At 42.0% G+C, this 19,570-nt stretch overlaps 1 protein-coding gene across 6 annotated transcripts; it reads right to left on the bottom strand.

The window, feature by feature from the left end:
• Window positions 1-3,414: 3,414 nt before the first annotated feature.
• On the bottom strand, window positions 3,415-19,350 carry ikzf1 (IKAROS family zinc finger 1 (Ikaros)). Of its 6 annotated transcripts, none has more exons than XM_030748680.1 (8): window positions 19,062-19,240; window positions 14,716-14,769; window positions 14,442-14,555; window positions 8,454-8,723; window positions 6,768-6,935; window positions 5,254-5,379; window positions 4,693-4,827; window positions 3,415-4,254 (listed from the first exon to the last, which is right to left on the bottom strand). In XM_030748680.1, the coding sequence occupies exons 1-8, from the start codon at window positions 19,204-19,206 to the stop codon at window positions 3,551-3,553; spliced, it is 1,716 nt and encodes a 571-aa protein (XP_030604540.1). In that variant the 5' UTR covers window positions 19,207-19,240; the 3' UTR covers window positions 3,415-3,550. The 6 variants fall into 6 exon arrangements, with proteins under 6 accessions (XP_030604540.1, XP_030604541.1, XP_030604543.1 ...); XM_030748681.1 differs by having other exon boundaries at window positions 4,693-4,824; XM_030748683.1 differs by lacking the exon at window positions 4,693-4,827 and having other exon boundaries at window positions 19,062-19,238.
• Between the last annotated feature and the right edge of the window lie 220 nt (window positions 19,351-19,570).

Below are 19,570 nucleotides of genomic sequence, written 5' to 3'. Positions count from 1 at the left end.
CTATATTTATTTAGAGATCTTATGAAAGCATGCACTGTTTTAGTCAACATTTCTTTCAGCGGTGTATTCATATTGTGCAGCTACTGTTTGGGTTGTTTGCAGCAGGGGCCACTAATTTCATACTGCCTTCAAATTGTCTAATAGGAAAGAGTACACCATGCAATTCTATGTCACCAATGCTTTATTTAAAGAAAAATATTCTGTGCCACCAACCATGAAATTGGAGTGTTTGTTTTACCAAGGGGCGGTCTCTGGAACCGAAAAATTGTGAAAAAGTGACAAAAAAAACCAAAACCCTGCAGTTCCTCTAATGGCCACTTGAGGCTGGCTCTGAAAGGGAGTCAACCCCCACTGACCCCATGTTATAATGTCCAACTTCACAGTATTAAAAAACATATTTACAGCCTCTGTGGATAGTTTTCCCCCTCGTACCAGCTCTTAGCAGGGTGAATGTTTTATGACTCATTCACCTGGATAAATGAGGTGTATTGCAGCATGCAACAAGAGCCGATCTGGGTCTGCTCAGCTTCGGCCACGACTTTGAGTCATTAAACTGGACCTCTTCACTGTGCCTGTGCAGTGGCCTTTTAGAGCATTTTAATGGATCTAATATTACAGACCATCCAAGAAGTTTGCGCTTCAGTTTTGGGGAGTGGAATTAGTATTTTACTAGTATGTTATCACAGCCATACCCCCATGAACGCGCCCGATCTCGTCCAAACTTGGAAGCTAAGCAGGGTTGGGCCTAGATGGGAGACTGCTTGGGAAAACCAAGTGCCAACAGGCTGGGTGTCTGTGGCTCAGGTAGTAGAGCGGGTTAGTTGCTAATCAGAAGGTCAGTGGTTTGCTTCCTGGCTGCTCCAGTTTGTGTGCCAAAGTATCCTTGGGCAAGATACTGGACCCCAAGTTGCTCTCCAGTGGCTCCCTTGGAGTGTGAAAGTTAAATAGGAAGCACAGGTGTGGAACAAAGTGCATGGGTGAATGAGGCATGTTGTGTAGAGCAAAAAAGCATTAAATAAAAACCAGTTCATTTAGTATTTTATTAGTCTGTCACTTAGCACTAATAAGCCACATGTGTGTCTGTGACTTTGCACCTGTAAACATCATCAATGGTCTATTCTGCTTTTTTGTTTTTGTATATTGTCCAGTTTGCAGCCTTGCTGATATTGTAATAATTCTATATAAAATGTATTCTGTCTAAATTTCTCATTCTGAAAGGTAGCTGTAGCTCTCACATAAATGTATAGGAGTAAAAAAATACAGTAGTTATCAATGCAATAGCGTGTACTGTACGTACAAAAGTAGCCTCATTAGAAATAGTCAAAGTTTAAGTATTTCAAACCTGCACCTAACTGCAGCTTCTGATTAAATATACTGACTTACTTTCTGCTGCTGAGTTTTTTTTCTGCAAAGCATACAAACACACACTTATATAAATATCTTTACAATGATCAAACTGTATTCCTGAGATGTGAAATCCATGTGAAGAAATGCCAGAAGAGGCAGTCATGTTGAGAAACCCTGTTAAAAGCAGCGATCACATTTGCAAGGTTTGCAGTAAATTCTGTTCTATTATGGTCTCCCATTAATAAGCCACAGTCCTGTGGAGTGCGAAAAACAGCAAGTTTTAACTTCTTGTTGGAACGTGTTAAAGCCACTACTCTGGTTAAGTCTGCTTCTTGAAGGAGTATTTCTGTCCAAGGCTGAAAGGGGAAGTGAGATTTGGGATTCTGGCAGGGCCAGATTTGGTTGGCTAGATTATCCCTCTCATGCAAATACCCTCCCTCCCCTGCTGGGTCCTAGTCAAGCGTAGGGGGGCTCAGTGCTGGCCACAGCTGCTTCCCGTTTCTGCTAAATCACACAGCAGCCATCTGGACAAGGCCGTCTCGGCGCAACGCTGCCGAGCTCCTCCGCCGGCCCCGAATGAACATGTCCAGACAGGCTTGGCCCTCAGAGTCCTGGCCCCTGCCTTCTGCTCCAGTGGCTGATCCTCTCTGTCCCAGCTCTCCACTGCTGCCGCTCCTCAGAGGACCATCCAGACTCTTCAGGTCCAGGACGCGCGGCGGCACATGCCGACATGCTTTTATCTGTTTGTGCATGTGTGTGCATATGGAGACTCTCTCCACTGATGCACACCTTTTTTTTTATGTCCATGCTACCAGCACTCAAACACAAATCCCCTGTGATGTTTCATTCTTGTATTGCCTCTTGGTAATTTTTAGATAATATGGCAAAACTAAATTTTAATTGAATTAGTATTTGCTTTCCTTTTTCTGCCAAACAAAAAAAAAAAACACACACACATGGTTTTATTTGTACAGTGTGTATAGGTGTGTTTATTTACTCTTCCCTCACTCTTAATTTTCTCACAGCCTGTTCATTTATTTTGCACAAATGCCAGTCATTCACTGTTTGTTGCCCTTTTCTTTGACAGGTAGAACTGAGCAGCATGAATGACATGTAAACTTAATTATTTCACAGAGTTTGAGGAGCGCGTGAAGAGAGTAAAATATGGGAAGGAATCGGAGGGAGCCTAACTCTGAGAAACATTTCCCGAGCCAGACCCTAATTTGAGGTACATTTTCATGTGGACACGTCCACATTTCTTTGGCATTTTCTTTGACACGTGAGGTCTGCTTAAAAAAAGGTCCTTAAAAAAACAGAAAACACTCCCCCCACACTTATTTGCATATATAAAATATCCTTTATTGATATTTTGCAAGCATTAAGCTCCCTTCAACTAAGGTCAACTTCTTTCTCATCTCATAGGTCAAACAATTCTTAGCCATCAGGTATAAAACAGAAAGTCCATGGTAACATTTTCCTCTGATAACACTAAAAATAGCTTCCAGCAGCAGTCATGGATCAGATCACGTCGTACACATTTAGTACAGCTGAACAGAAAAAAGATGCAGCTTCGACTACTCTAAGAGACAAACATCGATCACTGTAATAAATACAAAAAACAGACAGGCATGTAAATGTTATATAAATAATGTGAAAGTTATTACAAACACAAGAGCAGGTTAAAACCTTACGAGGAACTGTGGGTTTATCTACACTGATTGTTTTGCTACTGATTGTATTTATGGTACAATGGGTTTGCCTGCACTGGAAACAGCTGCAGAAAGGATCGACATTTTTCTGGCATTCAGTACAGAGAGGTGTAAAAGTAAGGACGTAACTCCTATTATTTTAATTCTTTAAAAAGAAAAGACCTGAATGGAGACGTTTATACATTTACATACACAGGTGATGTAGAAACTGTGAGGAATGGAGAACAGTAATTGTATGTTTTATTTACGTAAAAAAAACTGATGGGTTGTATCAGAAATGGAAATAAATGTTTTTTATAGTTGGACACATTTATTTGTGTGTCAACAAACATGCATTCCTTATTTAAAAAAAACACACAAACATTAACAGTGTATTTTACATTAAGTATTTATATTAATTTATTGCATGTGCTTGTCTGTGAGTGAGTGTGTGCCGTGTTTTCCATCCTGTGAAAGTGTGTGTGTGTGTGTGTGTGTTCTCTGGTCGAAGCGGCTCAGTAGCGATGCTCTCCTCGCGTTATGTGAGAGGAGAACTCGTATCGATCTTGACTCCGGTGACCGCAGAGGTTGCACTCGAAGGGGTCTCTGAAGCCGTGGCAGCCCATGTGAATGGTGTACATGACGTGGTCCAGGAAGAGGACGCGGCAGTGTTCGCACCGGTACGCCCTCACCTGCTCCCCATCTGCTGTCACTACTTTGAAGCCCTCGGAGGCCATCTCCATGCCGGCCCGGATGGCGTCGAACTGCCTCTGCTGCTCCTCCTTCACCAGGGGCAGCACGCCGTTCCTCACCCCCTGGGTGATGTGGTTGGTCAGGTAGATGAGACCGGGAGCTGCTCCGCCTGGGCGATCCTCGTTGTTGCTCTCGGTGTCCGTGGAGTCCTGGCCGCTGTGGCTGGGCGAGCCGTCCTTCTCGCTGGAGGCGGACTTGGAGTTGGAGAGCAGCAGCAGGTTCTCAGCTGCACTGTCTTTGGCTGACAAGCCCGACCCCGCGTGGGCCTCCGTCGCCGGCTTGTGGAGGGTGTACATGGAGCTGAGACCCACATCCGAAGAGGAGGCCGGGGAGGTCTGAACCAGAGGCCGGAGCGCCTCGGCCCCTAGGTAGCTGATGGCACTGTTGATGGCCTGGTCAATGACGTGGGGCTGGATCAGCTCGCCTGCTCCTCCATCATAAGAGAGGTCTGACAGACGTTTGTCTCCTGAAGAGAAAGAGAAAGAGAAAGAGAAGAGCAACGTGAGGGTCGAACTTCACTGACACACTTTCACCTACATCCTATCGTCTCGCTATCTTGATACCGAGTCTCTCTAGCTGAATCTGGACTCACTTCAATCAGAAGACCTCTTGATGTTCTATTTTTCTCCATCTTTTTTGTGGATATGAATCACCTAAATGCACCATATTTATGCAGACTCAAACACTCAGTAAATACTTAAATTGTAGTTTTTTTCCAGTAGCAATTAAACAAATAACAGGTACAGTCTTGCACTGCACGTATTGTGCAGAGCCAGGTTTGCAGAGAAAATGCAAACCTAATAAACACAAATTATCACAGTTACACTTCTTTTTTTTCTTTTTTTTTCTCAGCAATAAGCAGCGATAATGTATTCACACAAAAGAAGCAGATTTTAGCCCTTACCCACAAACTTCTGTGGCATAGTGCTCTTACGTTTAGCTACATTATTAGCTAGTCTGTCTAGCACCAAGGCTCTGTCAGATCCCGTCTGGCTCAAGTCTTCCCTCTGCTCATTCTGGTTGCTTTCTTCCTTTACTACTGGAAAGCAAGACAGAGAAGTAGATTTTAGCGTCAAAGTAACTGGAGTTTGTCCTCCTAACACATGCCTGATGGTCATTTTCTCACAGAGCACAGAGCGGACTATTCTGACATATGTGAAGCACTTGGTTTATAAATGTAACATTTGCTCATGATATTCTGTTTCTGGGCTTTAATATAGAGCTTTACAGAACACTGTGTACGAGGTGTCTGAACTTATAGTGGGCAAAGAAACTGACTGAATTAGCACGGACATCTACATGAACCTACATTTAAATGGAAATTGAACCTGTCTTGTTTTTAGTAACAAAGATAGTGACTGCGATACATTGCTGTTCTGTGCTGTTTTACTGCATCCCGTGCTCAGAATAAAGTAGGTCATTAGATTTGGGTGAAAGTTAAGTGCGTGCCTCATGAGGCACCAACCTGTATAGATGCTGTTTTGCAGTCCCATGCACTGGAGGTAGTTGTGACACCTCTCTTTGTGCTCTTCTAGAGAGCTGCGCTGCTTGTAACTCCGCCCACAGTAAGCACACTTGTGGGGTTTTCCAACTGCCAAAAAAAAAAAAAAAAACACACACACACACACACACAAAAAAAAACAATACAGTTACATCAAAGAAAGCAGAGCGGTGCAATATTTTATGTAAAGTCTGATATAAAATGGGTTAAATGGTTATTCGGTTGCTTCTTGAAAGAACACAGATGTTACTTTTCTATTTTGATCAGAAAAAGTAGGAGACGAGGGCTGATGAAAAGACCACCATCTACAAAAACATAATTGACAAAAAAATAAACAAAACAAAAAAACAAGGACGTGATTTCAGGAAGACCATCTGCAAGAACTTCACATTTAGACTTTTATGTCTTGGGATGGTATGAGCATGGCTGTAGATACAGCTGAGCTCACATCCTCTGTATTTATGGGGAATTTAGAGTAGAGCTAACAGTACAAACTGAAACCTAATTATGAAAGGTAGCTTCTTTTATCTTTCACTAACAAAATAAAACAATAAGATATTGATGGAAAAAAAAAAAAACTTAATTTAAATCCAACCTAAGCAGAAAAATGCTGAAATATAAAATCTCAAATATGAAAAACACAAAATTCTTCAGATGTTCGGCGAGAGGTTTGAGCGGGAGGCGGGGGCACTACGAGGACTCACATCTCACGCCTCTGAGCTGCTGAGCACCATTGTTGTATCATAGAAAATAACAAAACGTAATCCTCGGTTCATGAATACTCATCAGTGTGAGTCCACAGGTGAAAATAGTTCCATAGGAGCACTGTTTATTTCTGCTTGCTAAAAATAGGAGTGGCCAGCTTTTTCAGGAAAATAATTTGCCTAATTTTAAATATAATTTTATTCTATGTTTATAGATTAATATGGAACCAATAAGCTTAGTGCCAAAAAACTAGTTTCCAAAACCAACTATTTTCCTATTACATATTAGCAGTGACATTAGTATAATAACAGTATTCATGTTATAGACATAGTTATCCCAAGGTACTCCTCTCCAGGCAGCCTGAATGTGATCAAACTCAGCTCAATCTATCAGCTTCTGGAGACTTGCAAAAGTGTGTGAGAAACAATCCATCACGCACATCCTGATGCTTTAATCTTTGTCACTTATTTCTTCTTAATACACGTAAGTGTGCAATCACATTCAAGTTTAAAAAATGACACAATCGTGAAGGTTATCCCTTCATTTTTCTCGTGAATTAGTCAGCGGGAGAATTCTGTTTACACCCAGATTACACTAACATGTACTTCTGCAAAGCATTTGCCAAAAAAAAAGTGACACCATATCTACACCCTGTCAACTTCCCTTTACACAGCCCTGAGCTCACACTGTGTGTGAGAAGTGGCTGTGCCTTTCATAAAATCTTCCACCATGAGTGAAGAAGCCTTCAGGGCGGGTGACCTTTGCATGCTCACCTGAGTGTGTGCGTAGATGGCCGGTGAGGGCATCCCTTCTGCGACAGGCATAGCTACACAGGTGACACTTGAAGGGCTTCTCCCCCGAGTGGAGCTTGATGTGACGCAGCAGGTTGCCCTTCTGAGTGAAGGAGGCACCGCACTGGCTGCACTGGAATGGACGTTCTCCTGAAGACAAGAACAGAAACAGCGGACACACATCACTGCAAAGAGGCACATAAAACACACAAGGAAAGAACAGAAACTAGAAAGAGCAGAAGAAAAGAATAACATATGTTTTATTGGCAGCTAATTTTATGTTTTTTATGGCAGTTTTTCTTTTCATTTTTAAGGTTTTCTTTGAGTGCATTAATGTGACTACGTTCAATCCCTCCTCTGACAACGATAAAAGTCTTCGTCTTTTCTGTGCGGATGGAAAAGCTGCGGGAACGCGCGGGTCGCTGCTCTACAAGCACGCCGAGCTCCAGAACAAGCTGGATGATGGAGCGTCTCTGGGGCAGAGAGCGATCCAGCAGCTTGTGGGAGGGTTTCACAGCAGAGTGACACTCCATCTCTCCATGCTCCCCCTGCCCCACCGACTTCTGGCGCTCTGATCGAACAAGAGCCTTTCAGACTCAGCCTGCCAGTTCCGTAATGCACCATTGCCTAGGTCAATTTGATCTGAAAATCTCATTTTTTCCTCTTCTTCGTCTCTAAAATAAGAGCGGCACATCACAATGCAAATTCAGCCTCATTTGAATAAAGCGAAGGAAACACTTTGTGTTGAGAGCCAGTCTTCCTGATCAGCGCTTCTGGAATAAACCAATATCCATCCTCTCCGAGTGTTGTGGCATTCTGTGAGAACGTTTTAATATGGCTTTTTTTTTTTCTTTTTTTTTCAAAGGCCCCCCATAAAATAAGAGTCACCAGTGAAGCAGCAAAAATATATAAAAAGGGAAATTCATTAAAAATGCATTTCAGGAGCAAAGACTCACCACAGAATATTTTCTATTTAAATAGGAGGCACTTCATTATATCTTTTATTGTACTTTCTTTTGCATTTACATTAGTCTACTGTTCCTTTCTTCCATTTTGAGTTTCATTAGTTTCTAAAGCTTGACAGTTAAGTGCCTTTTTCACAAATGTTCCCCACCACTGGTTTGGCTCCATTACAATAGAATATCAATTTTGAATTTTGAAAAACTTTTAATAGCCAGATAATTGTCACTTTGCAGAGATCCCATTTAATTGCTGCAGATATCCTGTTTCTCAACTGAGGGTATGTTTTCTTTGGACCGAGTTTGTCTCTGCTACTTTATCACATAATAACCTGATCAGTTACTATTGCTTGACACGTGGCAATTCAGAGACTTTCTGATAAACAATAATGAATGCTAATCCTAAAAGTCTATTTCACGCGCGATATTAGGCTCTGCATGCATACAGCCAGATGCAAGCATGCTACAAGTGAGTGTGAGGAGGACTGCAAAAGAAGTTCATTTCTGAGAGTCTATCACTAATGTTTGTGTGTATTCAAAGACACAAAGCTACAGTATGTGCATAGTGACATTTCTTGTGTAAAAATTTATGTTCAGTTAAACAGGTGGAGGAGCCACAGCACCCACCTCCCTACCCCTAATCCATCTTCTAATACTAATAGTGAACATGGGTGCAAAGGAAGGGCAAGAAGTGTTGCAGACGGCTTACCAGTGTGGCTTCGCTTGTGCACCATCAACACATTGGGGCCAATGCAAACTATCCCACAGATATCGCACTTGAGCTTCCCGTTGGGCAGCCGGATACCGCCGGCCGAGGAGAAGGCCTTGGCTTCGGGGCTCGGCTGTGAGCCGTTCACCTTGGCCCCAGAGGCATCGATCACGCGCAAGTCTTCCGCGCACTCCTCCTCCTCCACACCGTTCATGTCACAGGCCAGCCCATTCTCCTCATCACTGCGAGCCTCAACTTTAATGTTACAGGCTGGAAAAGAGGGCAAGGGGGGGCCACGGTTTAGAATACGAGCATTTTTCTTTCATGATGTTAAATACTAAAGATGGGCAATTTATCAGTGTGATATTGATACTGAGGCATGAGAACAGATAGAGCTGTTTATCCTGACATTGTGTTAGCCTATTTGAATATTCTCAATGATGAATTCATACTTTTTAAAAAAATCTTTTGGAATTGATCATTTAAAAAAAAAATCTTGTTGAGTCATGGCTTCCTTTTCTTATTTTTTTGGACTGCTTGCTTTTTTGTTTCTTCTGATTTGCAGTTATTAAACTGAACTTACATGGCCTGGCTTTATATGGATTTATTCATATATTGTTTTCAGTGGAGCTCTGCACATTCTCTGTCACTCCTGTTGGAATAAACACTTTCAACTGTAACACAGAAACTGCAACTGCCCTAACTAGGGCATCAGCAGCTTTGTAATGGCAACTTCCTTTAGTGCACGTTTTCTTGTCAAGAGGGATGCTGCATCAGCCTTTAAGAAACTTTCCCTCCTATTTCAGGCCTTTTTTCTGAATTCACCCTGAAAAAAAACGAGCTCAGCCTACACATTTAAAGGCAGCGTTCTTCATGAGGATACACAGGTAGACAGCATGTTCTACTGTTTGAGGATATCGGTGATGAGATGATGAAACATGCCGATCATCTCACACCATCACACTTTGGTGAAGCAAATGACAGCAAGATAAACAGGAAACAGAGACACAGGAAGCAGTGCGAAACTAGGGACGAGCGCGGTATCTATCATAGCAACAGAACGAAAAACACAGATATACAGGCATGTGGCCTTTTCACGCTCTTATTAATTTTTGCAAAGGTCTTCAAGCAATTGTATACATTTCTATCTTTTAAAGTGCAGAAAGAAAATGTTGCCCGACTCATCAGCGCCTGCTCTTATCTTATCTGTGGAAATCCTCTTAAAAAAAGTGTGTATTAGATGCCCGGTGTTCCAAAGGGAAATTAAAGTGTCCGGTGCGATTAACTCTCAGCCCTTTAATTTTCCCCACCAGAGAACTTAAGAAACATTTAAGAGAACTAACAGATCATGCAAGTCCCGCAGCTACCAACCTGTGGTTTGCATGTCACGGTGACAGCCTGATTTCCCCATGCCTCTACCTCTGTTTGTACAACTGAAGAGGAAGAAGTGGAAATCATGAAATATAGGAATCCATGGAAAAGGGGAACCTTCACAAAGAGGGCCTGTCTAACTGAAATACCAAGAATTATGGAGAAGTGACAGAAAGGGAAGCATGGGAAAGGAATTGTAAAACAGCCTGTAACTGAAACAGTTTTTTGTTTTTTTTCTTTCTAATGCAGGAGTGTTGTTTTCACTGAGAATCACTGAGGGCCATAAATCCCCTAATGTATGTTTTCCACGGAGGGAAGAGCGAAATATGAGAACTGTGTAGGATCACAAGATGTTGGTGATCATCACTTTTGTCATTATCTGACGCTCCATCTCCACAACTTTTTTCTTTCTTTCTTTTTTTTTTTATGTTGCGTGACAAATAATCTAATCTGTTCAAGTGCTGAGTTTATTGGACAGACTTGTGTTTTGCTGGGGAGATAAGATAAAAGATACACCAACCATGCAAGGAAAGGAAAGGAAAGGAAAGAAAAGTGTGGTTAGGGTGCTAAACTGGCCATCACCTACGTTACAAAACCAAGTAGAATGAGCATGCGTGTAAATGGGAATTAACACAAAAGTCTGTCATTATGTTTTTAGTTTCACTTATGAGCTCTCTGGTTTTACAGACTTTAATAGGCAGAATTTAAGAGGGTGTTTAAAAGCATTTATTTTAACCATTTTTACACGCTTTATGCCTTAAAGGAAAACTATAAAATCTGTTTCACCCTTAATTTGATCAATCAACTTTAACTTAAATTACCTATTTGAACCATTTATCTGTTACTTTTCACTGTCTCATTACGTATTTATAAATCAACTATTCCACATCAGATCAGCTAAAATAAAGATTGCCTTTGTTTCACTAGCCTACCTTTATTAGCTATTAGCTATTATTAGCTAAGCATTTACCCTTTAGTCTGGTCAGACTTTATCTACTGGAACCATTTATTTGTGAGTTTTAACAAACTAATTGATCAGATTTATTGGTTTAACTGTTAACTACTACAATTAGCTGGTGATTTTAATGTTAGTTAATTTTAGCTAACAATTTTAATCATTTATCTGTTACTTTTGGCTAACATTATATATTTCTATAACTTGTCTATTACTGTTAGTTAACTAATTGAGCAACTTATGACTTATATCTATGACCATTCATCTGTTGGTTTTAGCAAACACTGCCTTTTCTAATACTGATTCTGCTGCCTTAAGCTAACTGTGCCTTTATGTTCACCCTCAGCAAGTTGTGTTTAGGTTATTCAAAATAACCTAAACTGCCATTTATGAGTTTCTAATTATTCTATTTTTGCTAATCTATCCATGATCACAAATACGAATGCAGTAATCCAGTAATTTTTTTTGGTTATAGTTGTGCTGGTAGTCAGTTCGCTCACGTTCTACTACCTTTACAGCTAGGAAAGAAAATCACAGGATGTGTGTAGCCACAGTCATCTTTTTTGGAGACTTTAAATTACATTTGTTAAAAAAAAAAAAAAAACGTAGGTCTATAAGGTTCTCACTTTAACCACCGAGTTTTTTTTCCTCATTCAGGTAAAATATTTAAATGACTATGTGTCAGTGCAACTTAGCTGAGGGATTTTTTTTTTCATTGTAAGCAATGAATTTGTATTTGCATATCACAGAACTCGAAAGCAAAACTCCATAAGTGGCTGCACCACTTCAACCCTCCTAATTGAATTGATGGTTTTAGCCGCAAAAGCCTCCAACTGCCACAGTGTTATGGATAATTATGATTGTTCTGAAATATCGATGGACATTGTAAAATTGCATAAATTATGTACACAATGGCTTCTGAAAGAATTCTCTACTCAAAAAAACAGAACTGATCCAAGTAGAACTCGTTTTAACACTGATGCAGGTGTACAATTTCAGGAAATGGTTGAAACAAAGCAGGGGGAAAAAAAAAAATTAGGTTTATCTATTATAATCTAATACACCAGCGAGGCTTTCAGATTCTCAGCCAGCTGGAGCAGAAGGGAACCATGAATGCTGGGCTGCCACCCACTTCTCATGGATATGGGGAAGTTGTGACTAAATTGGGAATAGGAAGAAAGCTTTTGCTTTATATCATGTTTGTCATGAGCATCACACATCCTGATTTACTCATTTTGGGAACCAAGTGTCAGATCACAGTAGACAAACAAAACAAGTCTCAATAAAATGGTTATAACCTGATACGGAGCTAATCCTCAGACTACAAAGGAACAGCACATCCTGGAGCAGTGAGTGGAAAAATAATCAACAAGTAAAATGCTAGAGCTTTAGAAAGGCATAAAAAGAAGAAATAAACTAGCTATATTGACAAGGATGAATAGCGGGTAGGAAGCAACGCAGCATAGTGCTCTGCAGCGTGGAAACACAAGGAACCACTGGAGGTTCCTGTTACTGACTTATGCTGCTCTCACTGCCTGAAAATAACCCTGTGTGCAAAGTAGTGGAACCACAAGTGTTAAACCACGCCAGCGACACACTCAACACAACTTGCAGGAACACCAAAAACAGGCCGCTTTTTGCCCTCACAGTGTTTTTTTTTTTTTTTTTTTTTTTAAAACTCGCCTCCATGCTTTCGGGAACTAGACAGCTCAGTCTCCCTCTCAGTCTCATGTCTCTGACATAGCCAAGGACCTATCTGAATCACTGAAAATGAAAGCGAAATCATTTCACTGGGATGTTGTGAAGGTCATCTTACAGTCTTGTGACTTTAACCAAACGTGTATCTCTGCTTATTTTCAGTGTAAGAGATGCAAAGCAGTAAAAAAACGTTTTTTCCCAGAAAACTCTAGATGGTGAAATTGGCTTCACTTGCCATATAAACCTCCCTCATGCATGTAGTCATATATGTGTAGCTCTTACTACTGTGAATATGCACCAACAGTGACGTTCCCAGGCTATAAAGACTTACTTGCAACAGGAAACAACCTGGGTTTCGAGGTTTTGAGCTTTCGATACTTTGAGGTCCCATGTCCCACATATGGTCCCCCCTTTTTTTGTCTCTTTTTTTCACTAAAGAGAACTGAGCAACACATGATCCTGGGTGTTAATTTTAACTCATTTGGGCTCTTATCACAGAGGCAGTGATGCATAGATGTACCAGATACTTGCACTTCCCTTCTTTCTTTCTGTCCCTTATATAGACACACACTCGTGCAAAGGAATAAAAAGAAACTCGCACACAGAACATAAAGTCATACATCCAGCTGCGCCCTCTTTACCTTCTTTACAGGCTGCCAATGAAAGTCAAACATTTAGATAATACTCTTGCCGACTATTTCCCATTTCCTTCGGTTGGCTAAGATGTGCATGTGTTATGTAAAGCGTGGCTCCACACACCCTCCGTTACTCGGCCCAACGCGTGTTGATTGTTTAGACTCAAGAGATTCCTGCCTGAGTTGAGTTCAGCACCTGACAGCTCAAAAGTAGGAAAGAGAGAGCCTTTGTGAGTAAGCACGTGTGTGCAGGTGTGTGACCTCTGTGGTGCAGTGATGCGCTCTCCGAGCTTGGCCCCGTTCCTGAACTCTTTATCTCCAAGAGTGTTGAAACTGTCTGATGGCAAGTTCTTCTTAGGAAACTCTTACACATCCTATTTCAGTTTCCTCTCACATCTTATTTTTGACTGTGCGCTGCTAATCTTTGCCGTTATCTGGATGAGTGGAAAAACACTGATAAGATGGCCGAATTTGAGCCATTCCATTTTTCTTCTTCTTTTCACGATGAAAACAAAAAAACCTTCAATTATTGCACCGCTTTTGTGTTTTTCACGTCCATCTCTCATGTGTAGTATATAAAGATTCCAAATGATTCATTCAATAGATGAAAACAGCTAATAATTTTTGACATTCAGTGAACACAACACACTGTGACATTCACAAAGAAAGATAACAACTATACTATTCGTCCTATTAAAGGTGAATGCTATGTCCGATTATCTTGCTGTCATATAAAACTGATCAGCCTTTAATGGCCACTGAACATTTCCTGTTTCACAAGCCACCCATGTTAGGAGACTTGAGATAAATATATGCCACTGATGTGAGTCCCCCCTCACATTCTTCATCCTTATTTTCACCATGATATTCCCTGGCTCGCTGTTTGCAAACTCAAATCAAGGCCACATTAGCTATTCCTTAAGATTCAGCTTATTAATGACATGCCATGGATCAAAAGGATTTTTTTTTTAACCTTTCCTGCCAATGACCTAAATGTGTCTCTTTGCAGCTTTAAATGAATTTTTCCAAGGGATAGCAAATATCTCCCACTGGATGTGCATTTGATTAATTTTATGTTTTTTTAATATATATGTTACACTTTTGATCCTCACATTGCTCTCACTTAAGTGTTTTACTCTGATTTGGATGCTCTGGGAATGAATACATCAGAACACTGTTGGGAAAGGCACTGCAGTCGTTTAGGCTCATTTTGATTGCTGCTTCGTGGGATGTATTCAACATAGTGTAGCTATCACACACTGATTTTTGCTTTACTTTTAATTCACACAGGCAGCTGTGACGATCTGGGTGCGTTTGATGAGAAGTTACCTTTGTCCCCTCGGTTGTTCTGCTGCTGGGTGGAGCCGGCTGACAGGTCTTCGGGGACAGCCATGGGCTCCTCTGCCTCCTCGGACGCTTCATTGGCAGGGGGACTGTCCCTGTCTGGGGAGAGACACACACCAGCAAACACCCATCACTCACCACGCATGACTCATTCGGGGGTAGCAAAATTACCTCTCCATCCTGTAAGAGCCTGTTTGTGGGCCTATTGTATCTATTTTGTGCATTCTAGGGCTCAATCATGCAGTAGGTAAGCTTTTACCTGGCATCTGGGCTATTTCCTGGGCCTCCTCTGTCTCCATGCGGTGCAAGTACTCTAATGGGAGAGAGATCGAGATGTAAGTTTAATCAAGTGCAGGCACAGGAAACAACATTATAAAAAGCTAGAGTGGAGTAAAGGGTGTACTTCTCGGTGTGACTCCATAACCCCACCGAGATCACTCTTGTCACAGCCGCAGATACACCACTCTCCCTCACATTACATTACAAAGAATTACAGACATTTTCATTACAAGTCTGACAGAAAGACTGAGCATGGAGAGCAGCTCGGCCCCGGTTGATGGGGCCTGCTGGTGGCGCGGGGTTGCCAGGAATAGGCTTTCAGACCACATTTGTTATTTATTGTTAATTTCCTGCCACATAATCATCCCAAAATGCAAACTGACTGCCGCAAAATTAAGCAGAAAATTAACTGGCCCCCAGGTCACCCGGGATGCGGGTGTTTGCCGTGCCCAGCTGATCGGCGCTCGTGTTCTCTCTAATTTACTGAGCATGCATCGCTGAGCCCGCGGCCTGAGTGCAGACACATGCAAGCCACAATCAGAAACAAAGAGAGGGAGCAAAAAAGAGAGAAGAAGGAGATGAGAGAAAGGCTGCATGGTACGGAGGCAGAGAAGTAGATGGCTACGAAAGGGCAAAAAGTCAGAAGAGCAAATGCTACAGGAAGGTGCTGAAAAAGAAAAGAGACAGAAAAGCAGGCAGAAGGACAGAGAACTTCTCTTTATTTATTTATTTTTTTTTAGCAAGACGAGGCAGTCGAGTCCAGAAGTGCTCCTCCGGCCAGGGCTGAATATCTGAGGAGTCACCAATGCTCGTGGCCCCATTAATAATGGATGGCCCTCAAGCCTGCAGCAGATGGGCCCGACAGCCTCAGCCCCAGCTCCGCCACTTCAAGAAGCCCTTGGTGGGGCCGCTGCCCAGTCCAAGCAGCCACACAGGGAGAAGTGAAGCTCCCAAAAATAGCGAAACAAACCCAGGGGAGAAGGGGAACCTAGGCCTTCCTGTTTTACTGACAGATGGCTCCACACATTTGGAACAAATAGTGGGAAGCGACAGGGCCGCTCTGTCGCAATGCACAATATTCTGCGGAGTCAAGTCGGGAGCTGAAAGGCCTGCTGACGCCCAGGACGCAAGTGCGACTGGCGACGAGAGGGCGGGGGGAGGGCATAGGTCACTGGTGCAGTTGATTTGTTCAGCATAACACAGGGGTGTTGCGTGTTACTCTGCTGAGTGACGACTCCGCGGCGCCATTCTTCAGCATCTGGAGTTTGCAGGTCGGGGGCAGAGGGAGGTAGATTCTCATGTGCCCTTTTTTTTTCTGGGCAGATGGTGCGACGGGAAACACGGATGTGTTGGTGGGGGGGCTTGACAGAAATAAAAAAGAGAGTTCCTACATTCAGCCACAACCCACTTGCGTAGGCATGTGGAAAGTAAAGTGCATGTAGAATATTCAGGAAATAATTTTTTCAAAACACTCAGTAATACTATACTCATGCTCTCATTTTCTTCTGCTTGCTGACAATTCTGTTTTGTTTTATATACTTCTACTTTAAAATATGAAATCAGGTGATCGTGCAAGCTGGAATTTTCCTTTTCCCAAAGTTAAGCCTTGCACTGAAAGTCAAACTTTTTAATAAAAGCAGGTGTACAGCTAAAAACATTTCCATCCAACTAGCCAGTCTCATTAATTGTTCTCCTTCTCAAATCAAACAGAAATTATTGCTTGTGTGTGTGTGTGTGTGTGTGCGCGTTGGCGTGTGAGTGTTAAAGTGTATGAGTGTACGAACTGGGGGCAGGTGGAATCTTTCAGGCGGTGAAATAGGAGTCAGAAAAGACTTCTAACGCAGAGCGCAGGGGGACTGGAACAGTTTTGGTCGGAGTACGTCAAGTGAGGAGAGGCAGGAAGAGGCTTGTGGGTTGACAGAATTCTCGGTCCTCCTCCTGTGTGTTTGTGTGTGTGTGTGTTTGGTGGATGGCGGTGGCGGTGTGTCGCGGGGGGTGGGGTGGGGGTAGCGAGGTGCAAAGCTACACCAGGGAGCAGGGTGGAGATGAGAAACTCATGAAACCGTTAACAGATACTGAGGACCACACCAGCAAAGTCTGGATACCCTGGAGAAAGCTGACACAGTGGTGTGTGTGTGTGTGTGTGTCTGTGTGTGTTTAGATTACGGTACACAATGCACAGTTAAAATGAACTGGAAATATGAAATATAGAAATTATAGAGGATATTAAAAAGAAAGATATCTGGAGTGTTTCACTTGACTTGCTCTACTTTTAAACATTAAAAATCAAAAATAAAACTGAAGGCCCAAGTTCACACTAGCTATATCTATATCTATATCTATATCTATATCTATATCTATATATCAACAGCAGTGCTATGCCATGACTATATGAATCCACCTACCTCACACTTAAAGCTGGCTCATATTAAAAGCTCTGTTTCTAATTCTTTCTACTCATACGCTCCACTCAAAGTTTCCACTTTTAACTAAACAGACTGAGTGACAATTAATGAAAATATCTGAATTAATAATGATCACTCCCATGAGTTTTGTGATAAGTAATGACACCGTGGGCGCTTTCTTATCGATCATTAGGAAAAGAGTTGATCTTACACAGTGCGATGCATGGCCACCTTTGTTCATATGCACATGGAGATTCTCATCAGTAATTCATGAAATGTATGGGTGGAAGTGGGCAGATAGTGTTAGCAGATGTGTTCTGGGAGTCTATCATGGGGGGGGGGGGGGGGGGGGGGGTGATGGGAGAGTAAAGGTGCGCTGAAGAGAAGTTTCCTTCATTTGCATCTGACACACTTCACTACTCTGCTATTCAGACAGTACAATCATTTTAATAACTGTCTGTCTTCCTCTACCCCCCCCCCCCCCTTCACACCCCCTCCTACTTCTGTTTCTACTGACAAGAAAGATGATGTATCTGCAGAGAGATTTGCAGCACTTTCAGCACTTCTCTTTCCAACTGAGCTATGAAAAAGTCCTGTGTTCAGGTACTGAGCTCCATTTACAAGTTCTCAACTCAGCTTTTTTTTTTTTCAGCTTATTTATTATGTTACTACATTAATTGTTAACGTAGATAAATGCTTTAAATTTAAAGAATTATATTTCTGCTTGAAAGTAAACTTCAAATGTGTTAATATTTGAAATAAAGAAAATATACAGAACACATCAGAGGAAGATGCTTTCTTAAAGTTTTTGACCAAATGAATGCCAACGTATTTTACATCACACAAACGCCACTTTAAAGACACAATTATTAATAGTTAAACTCATTTAGAAAGGCGTTATAATTTTTAAAAAAGGGAAACTCAGCTTCTGGGGCTTTTTTTTTTATCGTGTTAATAAAGAAAAAGCGGTCATTTCCCCCTCGCTTCGACGGTGAAACTGTTTTCTGCCTGGGCGTTGATGAGCAACTTTTAGCCTTGAGCGTCAGCAGCGTGTAAAGTTTCATCAGTCCTGCCTGTTTTCTTCCCTTCACACAGATGTATGTACCAGCTAACTGAGGCTGTGGTTCGATTTTGAACCGGTGCACACAAAGATTAACGGGACGACAAATTATCGGAGCGATTCATTTATATAAGCTCGAGATACTTGGAGAGAGTGAGTCGGTGCGTACTGATTTCCTGTTTAAGCAGCGGTAAAACATTTTCACATTAGTTTTAGGCCCCGGACATTTTTGTGCCTTCACCAAAGTTTTTATTTCCTGATTTATTTATTTTTTAAAGTGCCTTTTAATATTGTATTAAACTTCTGACACTTTTAAGACCGAGCCCTATCTGAAGTTTAGAGAGTGCGCACATCTGTTGCAACAGGTGCTGTGGCCGGAGCGTAAAAACTGTTAAACGGGTTAAAATGATAACAAACGGGAGGCTGATTAGTATGAACTCTTAAAAATGTGATTCGTATTTTTATATAAGTCTAAGTAATTGGAAAATAATGAATCCATATTTCCCAAAAGAAAAAAAGACACAAGGAAAATGGGGAACGTTTCCCCTACTTCCCTTAAATTGCTGGCTGTAGCCTAAAGAAACGGAAAACGCGGTAAAAATATATTTTCATCTATGTAATTTTTAAAAAATATAGTCTTGTTATTTAATCCGTTATGTGCCCTATTATAGCAGACATTTACGCGCACCAAACGGGATCTGATGCTGAGGCGCACCTGCATCGAAACTGTAAGGAAAGTCTTTTCCAGTCAGGCGCAAATGTTTCCTAAAACATTTCACTGTTATCGAAATCAGTTTAGAGGTCTTGACCTAGCCTTTGAGGTGAGTGCCGAGCTAAAAATTGCTGTTGAAGTCACTTTACCTGCTATTCCTTGAGTTTGCAGTATGAAGTTCTTCCAACTCTCCCCGGCTCCATGTGCAGAAGGTCGCAGCGCCGCGGCGGCCCCATGGAGCTGCGCCCTGAGTCCCTCCCCTCTCCACTGCACTTCCTCGTTCCAGCCCAACATGACTATGTCTCTCAGCTCGGCTGAGGCATTTTGCTTGCTTTTATCCACAGTCTGCAGTGGGGAGTCGAGCCACCGAACCCCTGGCACTTGCTTTGTGCCGTGCCAATAAAAGCTGACACCCAGTAGACCATTACTGGCAGCCATGCATGAGATGGGATGAGGCGAGCGAGGAGAGTGGACCATTCATTGTTTATTTATTTCATTCACACCGAAGAAGCTGATTGGGGTTGGGGTTGGGGTTGGAGTTGGGGGGGGGGGACTCCTCACTTGCATATTGGACAGCTCCCCTTCTGTCACCTGTTCTGGCACGCTGAAGCAGTCCATGAAATTAACACAAGTGTTTCCCACATAATGAGCTTTTTTT

The sequence above is a fragment of the Archocentrus centrarchus genome, chromosome 15, assembly GCF_007364275.1.
Source record: "Archocentrus centrarchus isolate MPI-CPG fArcCen1 chromosome 15, fArcCen1, whole genome shotgun sequence".
In the NCBI taxonomy this organism is placed as follows: Eukaryota; Metazoa; Chordata; class Actinopteri; order Cichliformes; family Cichlidae; genus Archocentrus; species Archocentrus centrarchus.
This window is presented reverse-complemented; position numbering and strand designations above follow the sequence as displayed.